The sequence below is a fragment of the Pungitius pungitius genome, chromosome 4 (assembly GCF_949316345.1).
Source record: "Pungitius pungitius chromosome 4, fPunPun2.1, whole genome shotgun sequence".
Lineage (NCBI taxonomy): Eukaryota > Metazoa > Chordata > Actinopteri > Perciformes > Gasterosteidae > Pungitius > Pungitius pungitius.
Genome location: NC_084903.1, coordinates 1,591,013 through 1,612,086, shown reverse-complemented (window position 1 = coordinate 1,612,086; position 21,074 = coordinate 1,591,013). Strand labels below are relative to the sequence as shown.

Genomic DNA, 21,074 nt, shown 5'->3' with positions numbered 1-21,074 from the left:
TCCTTGTGATCATTGATGCCCCACGAGGTGAGTTCTTGCATTGAGCCACAGACAGAGGGACATTGACCGCCATCAACAGCCGCCAACAGTTGTTGCCTTCTCACCAAACTGCTTGTCCATTGGCCATTGCCCAGCCTTGTGAAGGTCTACAATTCTGTCCCTGATTTTCTTACACAGCTCTCTGGTCTTGACCAATGTGGAGAGGTTGGAGTCTGTTTGATTGTGTTTGAACAGGTATATTTTATACAGATAACAAGTTCAAACAGGTGCAGTTAATACACGTAATGAGTGGAGAACAGGAGGGCTTCCTAAAGACAAACTAACAGGTCTGTGAGAGCTTTGATTTTCTGTATTTTTGGTTTAGATTCCGTCACTAACAGTTAAATTAGACTCCTACATGCATTGTAAGTGGAGAAACCTGCAAAATCGACAGTTTGTCAAATACTTGTTCTTCACACTGTAGCAGCAAACAACCATTTTTTATATGAAAGCTATAGTGCAGTCAAGGCTACCTGAGTAGAACTCAGTTGTGTTGTCGTGTTTTGTGGTGCTGGCCCATGTCCATGACTTAAAAAAGATGTTAGTATTCATATTATCGTATTGTTTATATTACATGTGTATGTCAGGGCAGGACTCAGACACGGAGTTTGAGGCAAAAAAGTAACTTTTTAATAATCCAAAATAAAAGAAATCAGAAATCAGAAATCCTTCATGGGGAAAAAAAAACAAGGACACAATGACTCTGACAACATGCAGATGAGCGCAACATGCAATGACGCAACAAGGGACAGGAGACTGACATGGCTTAAATACACAGGGGGGGGTGCAGGTGATTGGACACAGGTGGAAACAATCAGGGACATGCCAGACAATCACAGTGGAAGACAGGACAAGGCATAAAGTAAAGTTACCCCAGGGATACAAGAGGCATGAAACTACAAAATAAAACAGGACATGGACCCAAACCATGACAGCGTATGAGTGGACCACTTCCCCCGCAGACACTTAGCAGGAGTAATGAGGTCCAGCAAGAAACACTCAGTAGGAGGAGCCGGTCAAAAATGGCTGATGTGGAAAATGATTATGGGCCAGCCTCTTGGGTTGTTCCGCCAAAAGACTTTTCAAATTGGTCGCATTGGTGCATCTAACCCTTTTAAACAGGTTTCAGGTGCTACCTTTTCATCTCAACTCCCATTGACGTTGGACACTTCAGAAATCAGGTATCAGGAAACATTTATATGTCAGACATACAAGGAATTTGACTTGGAGGTTGGTGCATGACAGCAGACAGTTCGACAATGGACAACGAGACAACAACTTCGGACATTATGAAAAGTTTCTGTTTTGCCAGTCAGAAAAGGCCATCTCTGCCTAAGCTCAGATGATGGCACCTCCCCACAGAACAGCTTTGATGCTGGTAGTACCACTGTGTGAAGGTTGCCAGATGACACTCTAAACAGGTGACTGTTTAGAAGAAATGGACACAGCGCACATGGCGTAGTGGATGGAAGTCTTACTTTTCAACATGTGTTTGAACTCCCCTATTTACTCTGAGAGAGTCGATCATGGATTTGAAAACTAGGTGTCCTGACATGTGTACTAATGTGACGCATTTGTTTTGGAGACATTACATTAGGCTCAATTAAAGCCGGCCACACGAGCAGACACCACAATGAACAATCAGCACTGGCACACATTCAGAACATGATGGGCTTCACACAGTTTTCCAGCTACTAAGGTGTGAATCATTTTCAGTGTGTGTGTGTGTAAACAGGGTCAGTCGTGCCAATGTCGGGTTGGACCGGTTGTCATTTTAAAAGGAAATGTGCCAGAGGCAAATGTGCAGTCAGTAGGTTGTGCTACGGCACGTGGATGACTTTAGAAGAATGTAGACAAACGGGAATATTTGACATACAAAAGAGTGCAGTACATGTGTGATAACATCTAGTTCACCATGTCCCTTCTGCACAGTTTAAGATTATAATACCACTAAATACCGCTATCACACAGAGCACATTTCCTCTCTGTGGTTGCCAATACGAGCACACCTTTGATGCTTTGAACTTCATCAGAACAATGACAGCCGTTAATGAGAGCTACGTAGTGGATGGAAGTCTTACTTTTCAGCTTGTGTTGAACATGTGTTTGAACTCTTTGACGAGAATTCCTGACATACGATGGGCATTTAGTGCGGACCACTACCAAAGAGAGAGAGAGAGAAAAGAAATGCATCTGCTACTTTAATCCATCGAATGCATCTTACTAAACCACTCTAAACCCAGCAGTGAGATGGAAGACTGACAGCCCCCCCTTCCTAGTTCTTTTTACGGTTTGGTTAATAACGTGATGGAATGATATATGCCATAGAAGAAAAAGGTAGTTACACTGGTGATGGTAAACATCAAGCTTTGTGCGGATCTACTTTGTTTCAGTAGCAAAGCGGTGAATTTCAATGTCTCGGTGAACTCAGTGGACCCGGCCAAACAATTTTTGTTTTTGTAGGAAAGTCTTTGCAAATACATTTGAGACATGTGGAAAACACATTTCATAGTTACGCAATGCAGCGGTTGACAAGGCAGTATTGACTTACCTCAACATCGAGAACCTTAACCAGGTCCCGAGGGATACCAGCTTGAATGAGCGAGTCTGTTGAACAAGACAAACAAGCTAACTGAAGTACTGGACCACAATGCACCAGGGGTTTATGGCTCTCTTCCATAAGATCATACTTTCTGATGATGAAGAAACAGAATCAACCAAGAGGGAAACCTGTCATCCAATCCCTATTTCATCTGTCTGAAGAATCTCACAATACGCCTTAAAAACCTGACCGAGTGACCAAAATTGTCCCCAAGATTGGGATAGAATCTTTATCTGTGTCCTCAGAATTTGATACAACAACGTCTAAATGTCAGAGTTGATTATCAAATTCTATTTGGATTAGTTGACTGAAAAAATCTGTTCTGGACAAAGCTTATTTTGTTTTTTAGGGCAGGGACTTCCCTCTGGCACCGATAAAAAACGTCACCAGGCATCCAACCACAACGTGTAAACAGTCCTAAACGCAGCTATCGGTACATGTTGTGCTCTCACTAATTTAATTGTTTAGCTTCCAGGTGAACTAATTCCAAGGTTGTGTGTTGTCCCACAGACCTGTCTGACGTGTTACTAATACCTCATTCTGTACAGTCAGACATAGTACAGACTGACATACTGACCTATGACCCAGAACAAATCTGAAATGCAGCTTTTTCTGGACCACAATGCACATGCGGTTTTTGGCTCTCCTCCATCAGATCATACTTTCTGCAGCAAATTCAAGAGCTCCTTAGAAAATGTGATTGGTGTAACAGAAAGAAAGAAACAGACTCAACCAAGAGGGAAACCTGTCATCCAATCCCTATTTCATCTGTCTGAAGAATCTCACAATACGTCTAAAAAAATAGACTGAGGGACCAAAATTGTCCCCAATGTTTGGATAGAATCTTTATCTGTGTCCTCAGAGTTTGATGCAACTTTGTTGGAAACCAAACACATGGAATGACCTGAAAGTCTAAATGTCAGAGTTGGTTATCAAATTCTATTTGGATTAGTTGACTGAAAAAATCTGTTCTGGAAAAAGCTCATTTTGTTTTTTAGGGCAGGGACTTCCCTCTGGCACCGATAAAAAACGTCACCAGGCATCCAACCACAACGTGTAAACAGTCCTAAACGCAGCTATCAGTACGTGTTGTGCTCTCACTAATTTCATTGTTTAGCTTCCAGGTGAACTAATTCCAAGGTTGTGTGTTGTCACACAGACCTGTCTGACGTGTTACTAATACCTCATTCTGTACAGTCAGACATAGTACAGACTGACATACTGACCTATGACCCAGAACAAATCTGAAAGGTCAGACAGGATGAGGACATTTGGAGAACAATCGTCTTCCTCTGTACAGAGAGCAGCAACACGGTGCAGGGTCCATGTGAAATAAAGACATCGCAGATGCTGTTGCTCTTCACTGCGTGGTTTGTGCTCGCCGCATAGACCCCGCCATCGTGACGTCACGCGTGGGTTTGTGGACTAACGCTTGTATTTTAATGCAGGTTTTATTAAATGAAAATGTTTCCGGATTGCACCACTGGTTTAAGTCACACGCAGCACGTGGTAACAGTGAAAGAGGCGTTTAAACACTTCACGTTGGCTGGATCGGAAACAAGGCTTCACGTGAGTTAGTCGGTTTGTGTCTAGTCATGTTACGTTATGGCTACTTTAACCTGGCACTTTAATTGCTTTCCTGAAACCGGACTTACCGTCCATTTCCGCCTATTCGCAGGCTTCACGTTGAGGATCTGAACACTTTCCAACAGACCAAAAAAATGTCCCACACAAGTGGAGCGCATCACAAGCCCTTTCTAATTAGCTGCTGTAGATTTACGACACTATTGAATTTCTAGCCTTTTCAGAAAGAAAAGGGATGGATTCAAAAGTAAATTCAAGCAATTAATATCCTTGTCACATCAGGCTGCAATTGCCTTGTAATCCTCACTTTCTACAATCTGTAACTCAGACTTACACCCTCCCACAGATAGATGGACAGACAGTGGATCTCGAGTGGGGACTATCAAGGTCAAATGAACATCCAGTGCTTACTTCTGTTCAGTAGGTCACACATTTCTCTTTTCACGCCTCTTTGGATGTACAGTACAACAAAAAATGAGACTGAAGACAAACACACAAACCTACAATCACTTATAAAGAAAACAAAAGTTTGACAGTTTTTAATTCTGCTTGTACATTCTGATGTTATGATAAACTCATAAAATCATTAATTACTTCCAAAGTAATGTCTGTATTCACAGGAACCAATACCTCTTCTTCTCCAATGACGACTTAAAACAGAGGAAGTTAAAACCCTCGAGGGACTGTCGCATAGAACAAAACAAACAATTAAATCACAAAAAAGGCCTTTTGATTTTTGCAAATTATTTATTTAAAATATGTTTTTAGATATTTTTATACAGTTTTCATTAAAAATAATCAGCATTTAACTTCTGCTAACTTTAGAAACACTAAGGCACTTTTTCATTTCTAAAAAAAACAACAAAAAAACAGATTTGACTTAATGGCAAATTTCACAAGGATGATAACCCACACGCAGCCTCCTCCCTCACCGGCACCACAAACACTGCCAGAACATCTGCCCCTTTCGGACATGTGCATCAAACCTTGTTGGATATAAAGAAAGAAACTCTAGTCACTGGCCTTTGTTTCTGTTTAACTGCAGGATGTCAAAACAAGGAACAGATATGTCAAAGTGAGACCGGGGTGACGTGGTTGTGTTTCACTGCGTGGGGCACTGTGGGGGGAATCTGAGTACTTCTGGTACCTCCTGGTTCCTGGTGGAGGTTTTTTCGTGCGGTTTGGGAAACACACAATTCATTTCATTCATTCATTCTTTAGTTGCTAAAGTGGTTTGGCCCGTTTCAGGGGTTATAAAAACAGGCAACAGTTGTCACAATGAGAGAAAAACAACTGAGGTGACGCACAATGTGAGAGCTTGTTCCTTTGAATCCTATCATCCACACGTAACACAAGGTTTCCATGCAGAACTCTGTCCGCAGCGTGATTTTATCTCATTGTAAAATGGAAACAAGATGTTGAGATTATAAACTCATGATTACTTACGCAATAAATCAAGCCACGTTTTTTTCAATGAATCAGACTTCTTTTTGCCAAGAGAGGAGTCGCCTCCTTGTGGCCAGTAGAAAGAATGCAGGTTTAAGGCACTTCGGCATTGTTGTGGATATTGTTATTTTTTATTGTCCAGTTTTCTATCTCCATCTTTCTCAAATTTTGATTTTTTCATAATTGGAGAAATAAATGTTGCCCGATTGCTTCATTTTGAAGCATATTCTTTAATTTCACTCTAGAGAAGTTTTGTCACAGTTTGATTAAATTCTTGAGCAGTTATTGTGAAGGCATTATCAAATACTGAAGAGAATGCCAACATGGAATACATGGTTCACCGTAACACGCCTTCCATACTTGTTTCAGAGGTCATTACATATTAAAATAATTTAGAATCCACTTTTAGTAGAACACTGACATCTCAGTGCTTTCACCACAGCAGCAGTCTCTTGACTCACAAGTGCATGTAGGAGCTGGTGTGTGTGTGTCTGTGTCACCAGTGTAGGTGTAAGTGGGGGTGTAGGTTTAACTGACACAGTAATTCCTCTTCGGTGGGCTCCTGGATCTGCTCTCTGCAGAGGAAGAGGGCGAGTGATGGAAAAGCCAGTGAGCAGTGACGTTTTTGAAGGTGCATGACGTACAACAAACCGGCAGCAGTAACCTACCTGAACATGAGCTGAACAGATGTTTCATATCTGATCCTCTCCACATCGGTAACAGAGCAGCTGTGACTACGGTCCCACTTGTAGATGAAGTTCTGTCGGGAAACATTTATTATGTACTTCACATTGAAAGATGGGTCAGCGGTTTTTCACTTTGATTCGTTTTGGCTCATTTGAGTGAGGAAAGCCATTTAACCAGCAACACAAGTACAATTAAAATATATGAAAGAAAACCTGCTAATGTGAAGCGTTCATCAGTGACCTTAACGCTGACTGCAATCCCTTATTGAACAGTCGAATCACACTTAATCAGTTTGAAATATTGCAAAGGAGGAACTGAAGGGCTTCTCTGTGTTGTTGCTCGTTATAAAAGTTCTACATGAACATATGCATGCGTCTGAGGGGAACTGACCTCTAAAATGACAGCCACAAACAAGTTGACCCACATGACCGAGGAGGTGAGCCACCAACAGACAAAGTAGATCTTTGACCAACTGGGGAAAAAAATGAAAACACGCTCTTCAGCATCGTCAACATCCGTCACCACCGGCTGCATGTCCAATATCTTCTTACTCAGTGGTGTGCCGGCTGTATGCTTCCAGGAAGGCCTGCCAGTTGTTCACCACCATGACATTGTACAGCAACATGATGGCGGCCTGGGGGGTGGGGGGGGGGGGCGTATAGAGAGAAAGAGAGAGATAGTCAAACCTTCAGTGATTGTGAACAATTGTGTAACTCAGGTGAAAACCAGCTGACTGAAAGCAAACAGGTTTCTTGTTACTCACAGCAAAGTCATCAAAGTTGTTTGGCCAGTATTCCAGCTGCTCATAGGTGCCACACTGCATGCTGAAGTTAGACGTGACGTTCTCCATGGAGGTATTGGAAAGCACACTGAGACACACACACACACACACACACACACACACACACACACACACACACACACACACACACACACACACACACACACACACACACACACACACACACACACACACACACACCTCAGATTTCTTTGGTTGCTTTATGTAACAAATGCAGTTTACAGATTTTCTGTAATCTAACTACTAACTAATCTGCCGTTCCTGGGAAGGTGAGAGGTAACAATACACAGAAGAGATGAACCTCATACCTCATCTCTGAAGGAGGTGTAATGGATCCCTCAAACAGCCAGATGCCAAGCACAGCAAACACGTAGTACACCACCTGCACAGAGGGTGAAGAAGACATCAAACCAATCCAGCTGTGGACTCTCTACTACTAAATGCAAACTGTGAGCTGGAAACTTTGATGATAATCAGTCACCATCATTTACCAAATGAACATCATGCAGCATTAAAAGATACGACTTGAAACTAGAGATTGAGGCAACAAACTCATGTGCACAATGTTTACTGAGGGAATAAGTCAAGTACGTTTTCTTATAGACTTCTGTACAATCACAATGATTTGTCTGCAACCCAATGGGTCGCCCCCTGATGGCCATTAGTAAGAATGCAGGCTTAAGGCACCATGTGCATAGGCTTCACTTTTCAGAGCCGGAGGTCGGCGCCCTGCGTCGATGTGATTCATTCTAAGCTAACATACCGATTCTTGCTTTCAGGTGATTTTACACAAATGAAAACATTCATCAAACCTATGCACTGGTCCTTGAAGTGTTGACTCACCATCAGTATCCCTGCAAAGGCTCTGAGGTTCTTCAGCAGGTCCAACAGGGTGCTTGCGACCAAAGACATGAGCTGACCAAGAGGAAGGAGACAAGGGACAGGTCACAGGAATTCAAGTGATTACACTACATTCCCTATTAATCAAGATTTGTATCTTGAGAGAAGACGCAATGCTGGATTGTGAACCTGTTATTATGATAGCTCATGTAGGGGTTAAATGGAGACCCCATTGCTTCTAATACTCAATAATATGCTTTTTCGAGGAAAGATTTCATGAAAAAAAAGAGAAACGGAAAGTAGTTGTATTTCTTTGTCTCTTGCAAACCTTGATATCAGGGATGATACGCAGGAAGCGGAACACAATCAGCATGTTGATCAAACGAACCATCTCCCACAGAGACAACATACCATGAGAGGAAGGGTCCCTGTTGTGACAAACACACACACACACACAAAGACAGTTTCTACAACTCTCTTTGTAGACTCTTCCTCCTGCCGTTACAAATGATATTCCTGTGTACAGATAATAAGCATTTTGAGGCTTTCATGAGCAGCATCTTCACAACTGAACGAATCCAAGCAAAAACGGCAACTGAATATTTAAATGGCCCACATTTGGTGGTTCAAAGGTCACAAAACACGTTTTTAACACAACACACAAATTTCCAAGCTAATTTTGACAATTTGACACAAATGTGTAACAGTTTGGACAGACATGGAATGTTAACTGCATGGATGTAAACTCGACTATACGCTTCAATAGGAATCATCATTCACAAACATTCACTTTAAATGCAAACCTACCACTGAGAAAAGGGAAGCCTGTAAGTGACAAATATAGTGATCTGTAGCACCTGATGGAGTAAACAAACACATAAGGTCAGTAATCAATTTCAAAAGTGGTAAGTGTAGCAACAAATCAAATGTTCATGGAACCATTTACTTCAATGACGCATTGTTTCAGCCACTCGAGGGCAGCAGAGTCAAAATTGAAAAAGAAATCCTTTAAAAAGACGGTATTGTGACACTTTCTCATTTAAAACCTACAGCGGTAACAGAATAACACGGTTATTCACGTTATGTGGTGTTTGTACGTTCTAGAACAAACCGAAACCTGAGTTTCTGACAGATGACGAGCGAGTGGTTGGTCAGAGGAGGTCGTTACCAAGAGCAGGACGGTGAGGAAGCAATCAAAGATGTTGTTCCTGTAGGACAGGTACCCCTTCCACCCGAAGGCAAAGATCTTCACACACACTTCAAACAGGTAGTAAAGGATGAAGCACAGGTTGATGATCTGATGGTTGGACAGTGGAAGATGGAAGTCAGTTCACTTATGAAGTAGTTCAAGGTCACAATTTTAAACGAAGCCACAATGTTCACTTTAGGCCATTAGAAGGAACGAGTAACCTGCTATTGATGCTGCTTAACACGTTGCGTTAGACAAACAACAACAGGGTCAATTTCAGGTTTTAATTTGCTGTGTTTGATAAAGTCACAACCTTCTGTTGCATTTTGTTTGGCCATAGGTTAGCGTTTGGTTAAGGTGTGTTTTTGCTACGTTAAACAGAGCAGAGGAAATTAATTAATCCAATATACATTGCTAATTGTTTGTTGGCTGCCATATTAATGCGGTGAATGTCGTGGAGACAGCCTTTTAAAGGCTAATCTTTGAGAGGACTATTCAAGGTCTAATGTTTAACCTGATGGTGGTCCTAGGGGGAAAAGCAGGGTTTGGTTAAGTAGCATTCTCTGTGACAAAGAACATCCTAAGACATTATATGACCTCGATCATGTAGTTGTCTCTCTCTGCTGTGGACTTTTCAGCATTCAACACCAGGACGGTCTGAAACACACACACACACACGGGTTCATTTTGTCAAATGTCAGCGTGTGAGGTCGTATACGTGTCTGCATGTGTGTGAGGGTGCAGCTTACACATATGCACATGACATTGGCCAGTGCCACCGCGTTGCCAAGTATAGTAAGGAAGTAGTGACTGAAGACCACCTGGAGTTTCTGCAAGACCGGAGATTGGTACTGGGGCAAGGCAGGGTGCTGGAGACACACACACACGCATACATATCAACGTAAGCATAGGTGAGAGGTCATGTTAAATGAATCTTTGAGGCAGACATCTCTACCTCCTTAATGCAATCTTTGTCGAGTTCATCAAATATCTTCCTGAACTGCTCTCGGTCCATGTAGCCCACATCTGCATACTTGTGCACCTCCTGAAGTCCAGGCAGCATAAAGGAAAACAGTCAAGGGAAAGAACCAGAGGACACACCCTCTCATCTCACGGTGTTCAAACTCCACGGATATGTTAAGACACATACAGTATATCTCTTCATTTTGACGTTTTATCTTGAATTGTGTGAATTATGAATCATTCATATTTATTTGTTTAATTTTGTTTTACAATGTTTAATCAGGCCCAATGTTGCCCTACATATAAGAGATCCATCCCGGTCTCTTACACACAGAACTGTGAGTAGAGAGCGCCGAGTCTCACCTTGGTGAGGGCCTCTCTGTAGTAGCTCTTCATCTGGACCCTGGCCATCGTCTTCAGCACCAGTTCCACAGCCACATGCTCCCTGACGAGAGAAGACAAGACAGTTTTCTCTGTGTTGCCTCGTCTTTTTTTTATATCTGAACAACACAGCTTGAACTGAAATGTAATGCGAGTGCCTTACTCAGCAGCCTGCTGGGCTCCCTGGCAGCTCAGGACTTGGAAAGCAGCTCGTATCCCCAGTCGTCTCCTGATGATGGACGTTTGGACCGACATCTGGAAGGAAAACACCATCAGAAAGAGTCCCTGACTGTGCACTCAGCCGGATAATTCAACTGTACTTACCTTACCAGCAGCGTGGCCTCAAAAGCTGGTTTTAAAATGAACATGGCTTTCAAGTAATCAATATGCTCGTTAATAACGAAAACTTTCAAAAACACAACATTTTATGTTTTCGTTTATAGCAGTCAATGTGAATTTGTAATATTCGATCAATATAAGATCGCCACAACTTGGTGGATTAAAAAGCTGAAAAAGTGCGGCCCCTCTGATGTAGACTCTTACTTTCCAGGAGATGGCAGTCGCAGCTCAACTATCTTTACCACTCACTTCCTCAAGTCAGGGACATTCTGCACCGCCGTCTTTGCACACACACACAAGCACAGAGTCTGAATTTACTACTAGTTTCCTCAACGTTCCCAGGCATTCTTTTTTCCCTTTGCCACATCTAGTTTTCCAGCTGGGAATAATTTAATAAGTCATGATTTGTTTGGTTAACAACAAATCATAAAAATTCTAAAAAAAAAAATCTCAAAAAATGGGAACCGACTAGTAGTGGGGGTTTTGTCTAAAGAATGTCTGTGTGGAGCTGCAACTGCAAAACAACCCCGAGGGTGATGAAATGCTCCTCGGAGGCATGGCGTCATCCTTCATGTGTGACTCACCAGCAGATATCCCCTAAACTGGTTATAGATGATGGCCGTCAGTAAGTTCATCAGGCAGTAGGTCCCTGCCAGGAAACAGGACAAACCTGCTCTCAAAAAAATGCTCTGAACAGCAACACAGTGATCTACTGTTTCAAGTCACATCGAGTTAGTTCGCAGCTTTTGTAGTGTGAATGCGTGAGGCACACATACACAGACAGTGTACTACATACAGCAGATGGCGGTGGGTCGTCCCTAGTTTGGAGTAACAGCGAGTAGTGCTTGCACATGGCGGGGCCCGGAGCTAAACAAATACAATGTACCTAAACAAATTTATATCCGTTAATATATTACCCCGCAGCTCTATGCGAATGGATTTGTGGATTTGTCTTAACTGTCAAAAAAGACTTCTTCCCCCTGCATGATTCTGACCGAGCGCCGTCTCCAGAGAAGAAGCAACCACGCGGCAAAAAGACACAACTGCCCCTTTGAGGCCGCTGACACGGGCGCTGCTTACCGATCACGCTGAAGGTGACAAAGAAGATGGAGTAGGCTCTGTTCAGGGAGTAGGCGGGGATCATCACTGTGACAGGACAGAGGGAGTGTTGTAAAAGGTTCCCACGACATAACACAAGGCTGGCGTATCACGTGAAGGATCGAGTACCATCCGGGTTGTTGGCTGTGGTGAGCAGCACCAGCAGAGAGGTGAGAGAAGTGGGCAGGTCTCTGAAATGCAGCTTCCACTCCCCGTTCATCTTGGGATCCTGAACAGAAAACACAGAGGGTGTCATGTGAGCTTCTGGATAATTTGACATATTCATATATAAATTGGTAAACATAAGTGGTCGCTTTTTTTTTTTAGTTTGACAGGTTTCTGAGTTATTAACCAAGTACTTTTTGACCACTTGATATCAGAACTCCAACCACATGTGAACTCACCTCGCTTTTGGCGAACAGCAGCATGCCGATCATGGTGAAGAGGCACAGGTGGAGCGCCAGCAGCAGGATGACACTGCACGGACGCAACACACACAAACACACAGGGTTAAATCCAACAGCGCTATGGAAGGACAAAGTACATGATTTTTTTTATTTCATGAGGTGCGACTCTCGATACTTCACTACCAGCAGAGTCCCAGCACAACTTGCTACTGAGAAGAATTGAATCAGCAGTGGAACAACTACCAGCTGCCTGTTGCTGCATTTGGTAACAAAACACTGGTGAAGTAAAGACAGCTTCATCGGGTTTCTGGTTTTCAAGTATTAGTACAATGTGTGATCTGATGGCCGTTAAGAACCAACTGATTATAAAGCTCTGTGATTGGATGATCAGAAAGGAGCGTTGTACTTTAGTGGCTCGTCTATTGTGCAGATAGTTTAACTTGTGTCGACTGAGTCTTGGAAGTGCTCCGGCTGTCAATCAGAATTTTAAAGTTCAAAACTAAGAAAGAAAAAAAAAAATACCGCAAACAAAACTCAATTTGAATTAAATGATGGATGTTGTTTTGTCATATTTTCTCTCCACTTTCTTTAAATGTCACCGTTATGAATGAAGCTCCCAAGTGTTGCCTGTGACCTCATTATCTTTTCTCATGCCTTAAATACATACAACACGTGTACAGCAGCAAACAGAGGAATCCTCCGCAATGTTGATGTAGTAGAGGTGTTGCATGTCAGAGTACATCATCATCACTCTGTGGCTACATTAAAGGGAAGTGAGAGAGCTCTGGGTAGAATATAACCCATTCTATGATATAATAGTGTCACTCTGTGCAGAGTATTGAGCTAGTCCCTCGGCTCGCCGTTCTTTGACTAATGAAGTCATTTACTTTTGTTGTTGAGTAATTACTTTTTTACCAACAGGTAGAACTGAGAGCCGTTACTGATCCAGTTGGTTGACTGCATGACTCATTTCTACCTGTAGAAACGTTACAGAAACTAATTCCCAAAGGGAGCACCTTGAGCTGTGTAATGAAACATTCTATACATCTATAATATTTAAAGAATGTCCTTTTTTATGTATATTACCAACATTAATGGTGCAGGCAACAACAGTTCTGTTGTATGGGCATATCATTTGGATGAGAACAAAGAGAAACCACATTATTTAATTATATCCCAGTCGGGTGGTTTCCGAACGCTATGGCAACTATCTGAAGACCCTATTAATTATTACAGTGTGACTGCATGTGGCCAGTAGTGCTGGTCTATGTGATTTTAACTGGTTTTACCATGAGGCTCATTTTCATAGTGAAGGGGCAAACATCTGCATACTACAGAGCAGCACTTCTCTTGTTTAGTTTCCATTAATGGTTACTTGTGATCACAGTGGTCTGTGGTTTGAATTTTAAAACAATATTAAAAAAATACATAGCATAAAGTGCTCATGAATGAGGCAGTAAAGATCGACCTTCTATGGTCTCTTTTCCCAAACTAGCGGCGTCCTTTTTCAACCGATAGTTGTTGGATAGACTTCAGTAAGGAAGTCTCATACCTGGCAATCTCTGGCAGAGTCCTCTTGATGCACTTTAGCGTCTTTTTCATCATGGAAGAGTTCTGCAGCAGGAAGAATGGCCGGATGAGTCGCCGCACTCGCAATTTCTAATTAGAAGAGAACAAAATAGTACAACTTTTTATAAAGCAGGCTGATCATGATTCAAATCAACTTAGTAGGTACTCCCTAACAATATTTGCTTTGAAACTTTGAAACTTGAGACACACAAAGACGAGTACATGCCCCATCATAATGAAATGAAAAGACAAACGTTGAAACAACTTTTAGTCCCTATCATAATTGGCATATTTGGGAACAACAGAGTCATTATGACACCACCAGCTTCGCCCCAACTGAAACCACAGTGGCCTTCAAGACACAGTAATGTCGATCCAGCATGGGTTTCAAAGGGTTAAAAGTTGGTCAACTACACCAACTGAGGAGAAGAAATTACAATTTTAAGGACATGGTGATCAAATTTTAATCTATGGTTATGAGGGATTGTTTGCATATACGCTTCCACAACTTTGTGCTACACAAGTGGGTGACGCATTTTAACAGTTGCAGGTCAACAGTTATAAGAGCCATGAGTTAAGTTCCTGGCTCCCCAAGTACCCTGAATGAAAACTGTGCTCTGCTCAATCACAAAGTAGCCACTCAAAATGGGACCACAGTTTATCAAATGGATAGTAAGTATACTGTAACACTGTATTAAAGGATACTTAAGAACTAAACAACAACATTGTAACCATAAAGTCGCTGCCAGCTGGTCAGTAGACATATTGCAGGCTTAAGGTACTTGAAGGTCTAAAGCACACCATCCTAGGAGAAGCGTATCCGAGGATCACGGCCTCACCTCATCACACGCCATGCTGACAGACAACACCCAGTCGATGAAAGAGAATGAAATGACTACTGTGTAGGCGATCAGCCATTTGCTCTTTCGAAATTCCTCCCAGCCAATCAGGTATCCCTGTGGAAAAACAGAAGGAATATTAAAATAGATGTGTTGTGTCCGATGCGTGGACAGTTGAGGGGGTAAGGAGGTTGACCTTGCCGTTCCACCGTGGCTATGCTTACCTTAACGGCCAGATCCAGGCAGAAGACGAGGAGGCAGACCATCTCGATGCCTTCGGTGAAGCCGCAGGGTGGCTCCCAGGGCGCCGAGCGATGGCGGGGGTCCGAGGAGATGGACAGGGAGGACGGGCGCTCCACGAACGCCAGCAGCAGCACTACCGCAATGGTAAGGCCCAAGCCCCTGGTGCAGGGAGAGACGGGATGGAGGGTAGCGGATCAAGGAATATTAGAGAAATATGGCTCACGGGCAACAGGCATCAACCAATGTTTGTCACATTGAATTTGGTGTTCTTAATGTGACACTTAGTGTGACGTCTCCGTGTGTATGTTTGAAATGCCTCCTTGTCTAACTCTCATGTGGTGCTCAAAGATGCCGGTACGTCTTGCAATTATTTCATTTTTGTGCATCACATACTGTGGCAGTCAAATTAATTTGCACATGCAGTGTTTGTGGTGCTGAGGGGGTTCGTCAACGTTTCACCCAGTGATCAAACATCTGTCTCTGGAGCAGACAGGGGCAAGAAAACACATCTAATACAGTGCTATCTAAATACCACTGATGCAACAAACATTAAACGATTATTCATATTGGGATTCACATTCAGCCGTTTTCTTCTTGGAAAGAAAGAAACAGCTTGGAGCGGAATTTGAATTTATTTATTTTCTTCTGAAAAGGTATAATGGCAGATAAACAATTATACCTAAACATTAAGGCTCTAGCTATATCATTTATCACCTGTTGTATATTGTAACCACAATTTGTAGCACAATATAAAAATATCTAGTGCGTTTTGTCTCTTTTTGGCAAATTAATTACGCTCAAAGTATGAGGTTAGGTAGGTGGAGAGAGAGAGAGAGAGAGAGAGAGAGAGAGAGAGAGAGAGAGAGAGAGAGAGAGAGAGAGAGAGAGAGAGAGAGAGAGAGAGAGAGAGAGAGAGAGAGAGAGAGAGAGAGAGAGAGAGAGAGAGAGAGAGAGAGAGAGAGAGTAGTCATTGCATACAAAAAGAACATTTTAACAGTGACACGTAAACCTGGGTGAAAAGGAAGAAATCATAAAGCCCAACATCTGCCATCGAATGCCGTGGTCAACTCAAACAAAATCACCTGTTGGCAGCTGGAGATTTATAGTTACAATATATCAGGGCTCTCCAGTGTCACGAATTGAGTGTGACTGTCACTCATTTTACGCACTCACACATCCAATTTCTCACGCAAAAAAAAGAAAAAAGACTTCGGTCCGACCCGCGTAGGTTAATTAGTTAATTTTTTGACAGCCCTAATCATTATATGTGTATCAACACAATGTCAATATGTCATTTTGGGTCAAAATCAATTGACAGCTTTATTCCTAAAATGCAGCTTGGATGGGATTCAATAAATAAACGATTTAAACCATGTAGATCTGAGGGCTGGCTTTTTCCCCTGACTCAAGGCAAGTTACAAAAGGTACATCTATTTAAGGGCGTCAACTCACCACTGGCATATGCTGGAGTAGTACCCTCGATACAGGCGGAGGGAGCGGGCATCCACCCGGTGGTTGATGGAGCGGTACTTTACAGGAGCAGACAAAGAAGAAGACTAGTCAACCTCTCTGTGGTAATAAAGAGCTGAAAGACTTTGTGCTGATTTTAGGCTGAGGGGGGGGGGGGGGGCTCACTTGTTGTGATTCTGATTTGAAAAAGAATTTCAAAAAGGTGACTAATGTGAATACGGCCAGCAACCTTATTAGGTATATTTCCACATGCAAAAGTCTATGACGGTCATCATTACCCATAAATGAGCGTGAAGGACTCACAATATGATACACTTCCCCTCCTTCCCTTGTTTAAAGAAGTCATTGCACTTACCTGCATGGCGTCCTCGATCAGTACCACAGCTTGCTGGATGTAGAGCTCCTCAGCATCTGTGGACAGAGCACAGAGGACCATGTGATCAACGGGAAGCGCCTTCACATATGGCCCTGCACCCCCTTCAGTCAGTGACTAGCTTAGCACGCGCTGTGGGTCCCACTCGGAGAGGCCGTCGTCTGGCAAGCCAGTCGGACCGGGAGCTGAGGGGAACGCTCGTTGTTTCTTGAGGCAAAACTGGGAGGTGCTTTGGTAAAAAGGCGTGGCTTTTTCCTCCTCCTCAGTTTGATCAAAGCCCCCCCTCCCCCTGGTATGGCTCAGCTTTGAGGCAAATATTACAGTGGCCAAACCAAGGAGTTACATCTGTCAGGTCCAGGTGCCATTGGGACCAAAAATGTTAGTGTTGCCAGAGACTCGGTTGGGAAAGGGACGTAACCGCTGTTTTTATTTTGTTTCCAGTACAAACACTTGATTACTTGGACCTCCATTGAGGTCCTAATAAAGAGAGCCTATGTGTAGTACTCTCGAAGCCAAACTTAATAATGCATATCTTTCTGAATTGCGTCTGTAATAGTCTATAATCGAGTGTACTTGAATGCATTTACTCCACCACGTCAGTAGATTGTGGATCAGTAGTTAGTAGCGCGATGAATACATAATCTCATTGTATTCCTCTTCATCAATCCACAGGTAACGTAAAATGTGTGTAGTTCAGAAACCACTTTACTATGTTTTGAGATGATGGAGTGTATGTTAGTTATCTTCATGGTAATGAATTTTTAAATGACGCTGGCTTGATGAAGACATAACCCTGTTGTATTTCTCTTCATTGATCCACAGTGTACCACAGACCCACAGTACTGGTTAGCCTGTGAATCACATATTACCGGTCCAGACACCCTTAGGTTTCACGTCCACATTCCACCATAACCGTAAACCATAAATGCAGTGTCGGAACCTTCTCCTCTTACTACTGGAGTTCCTCAGGGTTCTGTCCTGGGTCCCCTCCTCTTCTCTCTCACACCAACTCTGTCATTGGCTCGCATGGTTTCTCCAGCCACAACGATGCCGATGACACCCAATTCTCCAATTCCCGACACTAGGGTAGCGACACGGATCTCTGCCTGTCTGACATCTCTCAGTGGATGTCCGCTCACCACCTGAAAATCAACCCTGACAAAACTGAACTACTTCTCTTTCTGGGGAAAGACTCTCCTGTTAAAGAGTGTTGGTTGTGGGTTATTCATTGTTGTTATAAAGTTATAACCATGACTCAATCTCAACACACATAAGACAAGTAGCTCCGACCGCTGGGCGCTCCTCGATGACGTGTAAAAGTAAATTCTGCTGCCTGCAAAAATGTTAAAGTTCTAAATAAGGTAGCACAACTTCAACCATTCATGTAATATTCTAATTACTTGGTTGACCACTAGAAAAAAAGCACCTTACTGGACGAATAAGACATCGAGTTTGGGTTCAACCTCCATAAAACGTAGAATTCAGATTTGGCGAGAAGTTAACAATTGTAAGATAAAAGCTGTCAAGCAAACCATGTGGATCCGTTTGAAGAACACAAAACAGACTCAGGGCTCAACACAAACATTTAAAGCTTAAAGTTGCTAAAAACAAAAATTTAGATTTTGAGTACTTCAGATCCTATGTAGAATAATAAAAGCTGTATTCCACAACAAACAAGGAATTGGTCACAAGGTTCTCTAAATGGCAACCTGGCAACCATGTTACACCGCACAAGCATGTTATGCTTAATGACTCTAACTTCTCCGTCCAGCCGCTACGCAGACGCCATGACTCAGTACACACACACACACGCACACACACACACACACACACACACACACACACACACACTCAGATCCTGAATGGCTGCATCAAAGCAGGGTGAGTCACGAATGGTCGGCGGTTGTCTCCGACAGCGACGCTTCAAACGGCTGCAACACACACACGCTGGACTAAAAGGTGTGAGCTGCACTTCTCACGCTGTCGTAAGAGCAGCCGAGAAAAAGAAATACAGGCAGATATACAAATAAGGATCTTCTTAGTGGAATTAAATAAATGATGTCAGATGCCTTGCCTTAGAACCACATCTTCCGTCAAAAACTCAAGACTCACCTCTTTAGACTCTACCTTGGACTAAAACACTAGCAAACCGTAGCACTAACAAATCGTAGCACTTAAATTGTACTTATAATGGCACTTTTCTATTGACGAAATTGTACTTTCTTGTTACTTGTTCGTCTGAGTTTGTATCTCTGTGTGGAAAAGCACTTTGGATAAAAGCGTCAGCAAATGACATGTAATGTAATGTAATGTAATGAACTCTCGTCCCTTCAACACATACGTTGCTTGATGGTTGATGTTTTGCTTTGACATCAATTTTTTTGAGGGACACTCACTGTCCACCGTTGCTACGGTTACACTAACTTCATTCAGCAGGGTGGCCAATATTGAAAAATGTTTTGGCCAGTAAGCTTTTTGAATTAGTTTACCAGCCGTTGGCACACGGACAAAGACTTTAAATTTGGACCACGCCGGAGTCACACAAGACGCATCAATGCTACTTTATTTTATCAAAGGAATTCTATTAAAGCGGCTCAACGGAGCGGGCATTCTCAGTACAACACTAGTACTGTCTTGTAAGTGGAATCAAACACTAATAGATTCCACTCTGACATTAGATTTCCAATGGACACCAATCAGTAACACACGGTACTAAGTCCCAAGGAGGATCAACATCCACCAAACACCTCAGTGATGCACTTAGTTGTGTTAGATTAGTTGGACAGAACATTAAAGGCCGGCATTAGAAGACACGACCTTCAGCTGTGGGGAATTGGGATGTCCGTTAAAACAACAGATCGTATATCAAAACGGCAAAGTCACCTTACCAGGTACAAATGTGTTGGTTGCCAGAAATCGGGTCCATAAAGTCACGCAGATATATTCAAAAGGCTGAGTAACACTTTTACTACTGTTACTATTAGCTCTTACGCCAACAAGGGATTTCATTTAGTGTTTTTGATCAGTGCATAACCAACACTGACACCAAGCCCCAGATCCTCAAGGGCCTCGTGAGATCCAGACAGGCAGCGTCCATAGGTAGTGTTATCTAGAAATCCGTACCACTTAAAAAGGTATTTCTTCATCAGGGATGTGACTAGTGTAGTGCTTACAGAATGCATACCACTTTATAAATATGTTTAGTAAGAGTAGCTGAACGGAACAGAATGCAAACACAATGCCTGGTGGTGGTTATGGGGGTGTAATTAGAGAGCAGAGCTCCATAGTTGGGTTTGACCTGCCATATTGATAGGGACTCTCTCTCTAGATTATATATTATACGTTTTTCAGTCACAAGTTTGGACAATTTCTCTTTCAATGAGAACGTGTGTCTGAACACGTAAACATGTACTGTACAACTGGCCGTTAATACTTATTGTTTGCATTTTATTACTTTTTAAATGGGCGCCTACCCGACTTTTGTATATAATGGAGAGCATTTCAATTTTAGGGTTGCAGATATGTATGTATGTGTATGCCTGCAGGATCGAAACACTGGCTTTTGTACTGAATAACAAACAAGAGGAAACGCCACCGACCAGACGGGGAGAGAAAGGGACAGACTCACCAGTGCCCCTCTCGACGCCGCACGGCTGCCCGCCGTAGGTGTGCGACCTCCGTCTCCCGCTCCCCGGCGGCCCTGCCCGCTCTCTGCCCGGCAAGGAGCCATAATCTTCGGAGGCTTCGTTGACGGCCAGCAGACCGTTCGTCTCCATTCGGGGGAAGGGGGGGGGGGGACGCTCGAGCGCTTCCGCGGGGCCGCTCGTGCGCTGTGAAAGTTACCAGCGGCTGCTCGGAGTCACGGAATCGCGGGTTTCGGCTCCCGGGAGCGGAGGCTTTTAGCCCGAAAGACACGGTCAGTGACGGCCCGGGAGAAGGTCCATAGCGCCGGACGGAGAGACAGCACACAACGGTGTTTGAGGATTTTTAGGGAAGTCGGCCCTCTTCGCTGCTCCACCCTCCCGTCCTGTCCGGTCCGGTCCTGTCCTCGAGTTTCACTTTACACCCCGTTTGAAATCACTCCACCTACAGCACGCGCCACGTGCTGCAGTCTGCGGCGCTTTGATGCGCCTCAAGCGACCCGAGACTCGCGCGAGCTCCCCCGGCCACACCGGACAAAAGGCAGGGGTTCAACGCGCAACA

General features: G+C 43.3%; 2 protein-coding genes across 2 annotated transcripts in view; both read right to left on the bottom strand.

Annotated features, from left to right (window-relative positions):
* pop4 (POP4 homolog, ribonuclease P/MRP subunit) overlaps window positions 1-4,318 on the bottom strand; it is a 29,086-nt gene extending 24,768 nt beyond the window's left edge. Inside the window, exon 1 of the mRNA XM_062562076.1 lies at window positions 4,297-4,318. Coding sequence (XP_062418060.1) covers window positions 4,297-4,303 — 7 coding nt within the window. The 5' untranslated portion in view covers window positions 4,304-4,318. The remainder of the gene's footprint in view (window positions 1-4,296) is intronic.
* A 640-nt stretch (window positions 4,319-4,958) lies between these two features.
* tpcn2 (two pore segment channel 2) lies at window positions 4,959-21,051 on the bottom strand. The gene is made up of 25 exons (XM_037488479.2): window positions 20,500-21,051; window positions 16,854-16,909; window positions 16,481-16,557; window positions 15,010-15,187; window positions 14,786-14,902; window positions 13,930-14,036; window positions 12,375-12,447; window positions 12,100-12,199; window positions 11,953-12,018; window positions 11,457-11,521; window positions 10,697-10,788; window positions 10,516-10,597; window positions 10,145-10,234; window positions 9,939-10,058; window positions 9,787-9,846; window positions 9,169-9,297; window positions 8,808-8,857; window positions 8,329-8,428; window positions 8,004-8,075; window positions 7,469-7,542; window positions 7,122-7,227; window positions 6,910-6,992; window positions 6,749-6,830; window positions 6,340-6,431; window positions 4,959-6,246 (listed from the first exon to the last, which is right to left on the bottom strand). The coding sequence occupies exons 1-25, from the start codon at window positions 20,645-20,647 to the stop codon at window positions 6,168-6,170; spliced, it is 2,298 nt and encodes a 765-aa protein (XP_037344376.2). The 5' UTR covers window positions 20,648-21,051; the 3' UTR covers window positions 4,959-6,167.
* Window positions 21,052-21,074: the final 23 nt, after the last annotated feature.